This window comes from Camellia sinensis, chromosome 14 (assembly GCF_055761805.1).
Source record: "Camellia sinensis isolate YWXY chromosome 14, ASM5576180v1, whole genome shotgun sequence".
NCBI lineage: Eukaryota > Viridiplantae > Streptophyta > Magnoliopsida > Ericales > Theaceae > Camellia > Camellia sinensis.
In genome coordinates, this window is record NC_138974.1 from 65926501 (window position 1) to 65932033 (window position 5533).

At 50.3% G+C, this 5533-nt stretch overlaps 1 protein-coding gene across 1 annotated transcript; it reads left to right on the forward strand.

Annotated features, from left to right (window-relative positions):
- The first annotated feature begins 2557 nt into the window (after positions 1 to 2557).
- LOC145807047 (uncharacterized) lies at positions 2558 to 2914 on the forward strand. Its single transcript, XM_082904956.1, has one exon. It carries the CDS (start codon positions 2558 to 2560, stop codon positions 2912 to 2914), a length of 357 nt encoding a protein of 118 aa, XP_082761082.1.
- Positions 2915 to 5533: the final 2619 nt, after the last annotated feature.

Here is a 5533-nt window from a genome sequence, read left to right on the forward strand (position 1 = left end):
TAGCTTCCTGGACGCATATCGCGGCTACCACCAGATAGCCATGTATAAACCGGACAGAGAGATCACGTCGTTCACAACCCCCAGAGGCTTATACTGCTACAAAGTCATGCCGTTCGGACTAAAGAACACCGGGGCGACTTTTCAACGGATGGTGACAAAGATGTTCACCCCAATGCTGGGCCGCACCATGGAGGCCTACATCGACGACATGGTGGTGAAGAGTAGGGAGAAGTCTCAACACCTCGTCGACCTAGCAGAAATGTTTGCCATCCTAAAGCACCACAAGCTTTGTCTGAACGCCTCCAAATGCACCTTCGGAGTTGGCACTGGGAAGTTCTTGGGTTTTCTGGTTACCAACTGGGGAATCGAAGCCGACCCATCACAAATCAAGACAATACAAGAGCTGGAGCATCCTAACTCCACGAAGGACGTGCAACATCTTGCCGGGATGGCAGCCGCGTTGAATAGATTTATCAGCCGGTCTTCGGATCGTTGCAGGCCCTTCTTTAAAACTTTGAAGTCCAAGTTCTTCTGGGATGATGAGTGCGATCGCGCACTAGCAGACCTGAAAGCATATCTCTTCTCAGCCCCTATTTTGGTCATGCCTCAGCCGGGCGAAGAGTTGTACCTCTACTTGGCTGTCTCTCAACACGTGGTCAGCGCGGTATTGGTCCGTGCTGAAGGCATCCAGCACCTACCGATCTTCTATGTAAGCAAGACTCTGCTCCCAGCCGAAACGAGATATCTTCCCTTGGAAAAATTGGTGCTGGCCCTAATGATGGCATCAAGAAAGCTGGCACATTATTTTCATACCCATATAATAGTTGTGTTAACTGAGTTCCCGCTCAAGGTGCTTTTTGAACAGGCAGACTTGACCGGGAGAATTTTGAAATGGGCCGTGGAATTAGGACTATATAACATCAAGTTCCGACCACGCACCGCAATCAAGGCTCAAGCACTTGCTGACTTTGTGGCGGAATTTGCCCCTGGGATGCATCCAGTATGCCCGATTGATTTGGTTGATGCGGATTTAGCATAACCCATGGTTCTGGTAACGAAAACAAGTGTTGGTTCGCAAGTAGGAAAAGGGACGAGCACGACCGAACTAACAAAGTCTGGCGATGATGAACCCAACCAAGACAAGGAAAGAGACCAGAATGAACTGATTAGAGACTTGGAATTGAGAAGCTCCCAGAACCCCTCTGATTGCTGGAAGCTGTTTATTGGCGAGATGTGGAAACTCTTCGTTGATGGGGCATCCAACAGACATGGGGCCGGGCTGGGCATCGTGCTGAACTCACCGGACGGGCTGGTCATTGAGCAGGCAATTACACTCGACTTTCCAGCATCCAACAACGAGGCTGAGTATGAAGCACTCCTTGCCGGGCTAAGAAGCGCACTAAGAATGAAAGCGTCGGCCCTAATGGTGTTCAGCGATTCCAAGTTGGTGGTCAATCAAGTCTCAGGGGAGTATGAGGCCAGGGATGAAAGAATGGCCAAGTATCAGGCGCTGGTGCGTGCAGAGATCAAAAAGTTCGATGCCATAAGGGTAGAACAGATCAACCGCAAAGAAAATAACACGGCTGATGAGTTGGCCGGGCTCGCTTCTACTCAGACAGTTTTTCCCAACCCCTTGATGATAGAATTTTTACCGCGGCCAAGTATAGAAGAACCGGAAATGGCCGAGGTACTTTGCACCGACTTGGGCCCTTCTTGGATGGATCCTATCATTGCCTTCCTGAAAGATAGAATTCTACCAGAAGAAAAGAAGACGGCACATAAGATCCAGGCAAAGTCAGAGCAGTTTTGGCTTTCCCCTTCTGGGGCCTTGTACAAGAAATCTTTCACCGGGCCGTATTTGAAATGTGTCCACTCCACCAAGGTGGAGGCTTTCCTCTATGAGATACACGAGGGCATCTGTGGAAGCCATACTGGAGGCAGGTCCTTGGCTTACCGAGCAATTTCCCAAGGTTACTGGTGGCCGTGCATGTAGGTGGACGTGCAGAAATACGTTCGCCGGTGTGAAAAGTGTCAGAAATTCGCTCACCAGATCCACCAACCAGCTAGAGATTTGCTCCCACTTTCAAGTCCTTGGCTGTTCGCGCTTTGGGGATTGGATATTGTTGGACCATTCCCAGCAGCACCAGGCAATCGCAAGTTCTTCATCGCCGCCACCGACTATTTCACCAAGTGGGTTGAGGCCGAGCCACTAGCGACCATAAAGGAAAAGGACGTGAAGAAGTTTGTATGACAAAACGTCATCACCCGTTTTGGTATACCCAAGGCCCTCATCTCGGATAATGGCACTCAATTTGATGGTAAACTCTTTCGCGGATTTTGCGAAGAGTTGAAGATCGAGTTCTACAATTCGACACCAGCCTATCCTCAGTCAAATGGTCAAGCAGAGGCCTCAAACAAGACCATCCTGGACGGGCTGAAGAAGCGGCTTGAGAAGGCTAAGGGCAAGTGGGCTGAAGAACTCCCTAATGTGCTTTGCGCATGCCGCACTACGCCAAGGCGGTCAACCGGGGAAACACCATTTGCTTTGGCCTATGGCATGGAGGTTGTCATCCCGTTAGAAATTGGCATGCCAACCATCCGCTCTGAAAGTTTTCAGCCAGATCTGAATAATGAAGCGGTGGCATTGGAGTTGGACCTTGCTGAAGAAAGGAGGGAGGGAGCATTGATCCACATAGCGGCTTATCAACAAGAACTCTCCAAAAAGTACAACAAGGCTGTGCACCCCAGGCTGTTCAAGATTGGGGACTGGGTATTAAGAAAGGTGCTTGGCAACACAGTGGTCCCTGGCGAAGGAAAGCTCGGTGCAAATTGGGAAGGACCATACAAGGTGATTGGTCTTGCTGGTAAAGGGGCATACCATCTGGAAGATTTAGATGGCAAGGCTGTCCCCTGACCATGGAATGCGGCCAACCTTAAAGTCTTTTACTTTTAAGATGTAATTTGCTTGTGTCGTTTAGCTTTTCTAGACCTTTAGCCTTCTGGCACTTGATGTAAAAGATAGCAATGTTTTTGTAATGAAAAATAGCCCTCTTGTTGTTTGGTATTACATTTTTGTACAATGACATCGCAAGGACGCAAGGCAATTATGGATGCCAGGGGCAAATAGACCGATCTGAATGGAACCGGACTGACTTTCTCTGGCCAGCATGAGGCATACCGCGCAAACCGTTGGGAAGATTGGCTTGCGAAGTAATTGGTATTTAGGGGCCGAGCTGAATCTTGCTCGCCCAACTGGGTGTTGGCGCCCTGACCAACTTAAATGGAATATTGGTGTTTTACCCAATGTTAAGGCCGAGATGACTTTGATCGGCCGAACGATATGTTGGTGAATTACCCAACTAATAATAGCCGAGCTGACTTTGCTCGAAGGTGGAAATATTGACGTTCTGTCCAATCCATTGGCCGAGCTGATTTTGCTCGGAAAGATCGAAACATTGGTGAATTGCCAAACTTACAAGATCCAAGCTGGTTTTGCTTGGACGAAGGCAATGTTGGCGTCCTGTCCAACGCCATGCCGAGCTGATTTTGCTCGACCACATTGGGACATTGGTAATTCCAATGTACACCGAACTGATTTTGCTCGGCGGAAATGAAATGTTTGTGATTTCCCCCAACTTCCTATTGGGACCGACCTAATTTGCCCTACCCAAAAATGAGACTTAGAACGTTGTCAAAGCCAGAATGGCGGAGCTAATTGTTGCTCAGACCGAGCTGATTATGCTCGGCTTAGGGAAAGAAGTGAGTTTAAGTGGAGCAACTCTAATTTCAGCTCGGCTTGGTGCGCGGCGAAGCCGACCTACTAGTTTGAATCAAGGAATTTATGCACATGCCAACTGAACAGAAATGGAAGTTAAACGAGCAAAAAGTAGAAAATTTTCATTGATAAAGGAAATTTCAGTACAAGATGGGGGACATAGCTCGTTACATCCAAAAAAAAAAAAAACAAAACAAAAACAAAACAAGGAAGATCTTTAGTCCAGTTCAAGGTCCACGGTTTGCTCGGCTGCCTCCACCGTCTGCTCGGCGATCTCAGTTGTCTGCTCGGGCAGGTTTTCCCCGGCATCATCGTCTGCTCCATCCTCCATAGCAACCTCCCGATCAGCCACTTCATCTTCCGCATGTTGGGATGCTTCGGTAGTGGTTTGCTCGGCTTGTTGCGCGGCGGCGGCTTCTTCCTCGGCCTCTTTCCTTGCCTCAGCGATAAGCCGATTCTGGGTAGCACTGGCGTACGCCTGCATATAGACCGGGATGTAGGTTGTAGGGGGGTTAAGAAACATGTCAGCGTCCTGACCAAGGCCAACTTTTTCCACGGCAGCTTTCCAACCGCACTGGAAAAAGATGTCCTTAGTCGCTTGGACCTGGCGCTCGTAAGTCTTCTTATCCTGAGCGTATCCCCGGTCCTCGGCATCATCGACCGCCTTGTCCATGGCTACCTTGTTGGCATCGCGCAGTTTCCTCAGCTCGGCAAGGTACCGAGCCTTCATCTACTTCACGGCCCGTTGCTTGTCTTCGTCAGCTCAGTCGACCTTTCGGCTTAGGATGTCTCGCTCCGCCGCGACCGCTTCTTGCGCGGCCTTGAGTTTTGTTATCTCGGCCTTTTAGGCCTTATTCTCGGCGGTGGCCTCACGCAGACTCTGCCGCACGACGATCATACGCTCATGGGCGAGGTAATTCTTTTGCGCGGCCTGCAAGCAAATGAGAGATCATAAGTACCAAGGCAACCGAATAGAAACCGAGCAATGATTTGAAGAAAAACTGAAAAACTTACCAGCACTATCGACTTGGCTGTCGAGCGAAGCACTTTCAGATCGGATAGCTCGTCGTGCTTCTTCATGTCGGCTGGAAGGATTAGCCTCTTGGTCATATTGAAACCAAGAGAGTAATCCTTGTCAGCATACACCGAATCAGCAGACGAGACTGCCCGGCCCTTGTACGTTATCTCGGGCGCCCAGACCGGGGGGGAACTTGGGGATTTGGAAGGCCCGCCCAATGGTTGTTCGGTCTGGTCGCCCAGCTCGGTGGCACCGAGCTCAGTGGAGTCTTCATCAGCGAGGCTTTGCCCGGCCGAGTCCTTCCTCGGTCTTTTCTTTGACCGGCCAGCCGGTTGTTCGCTGGCGAGGGCCAATACCGCACTCTTCTTCTGCCCGGCGGGTGCGGATGATGTTCCCTCGGTTGCCTCCGGTGCTTGGGACTCGCCCTCCTCACCAGTAATCATAGACTTGATTGCCCTGATTTTTGCCATTTCTTGCTCGGCGGTGAGTGAAACAAGCCTGATCGGTGGTAGGTTTGGATCCGGTTATGGGGTTGGTGCACGCAGAAAATCGGTAACCTGGCTCTTGCGCGGCGCGGTGTAGGGGTAGGTCTGTTCGAAGCCGAGCAGTTTCGAAGCCTCCCTCTCCTCGGCAGGATGGCACAGCAGGGCTCTGATGGCCTCTTGGTTGGCCTGGTAGTAGTTTGTTGCTAGGTACATATCTGCAAAAAGAAGACAAGTGTTAGATCGGCATGGAAAGTA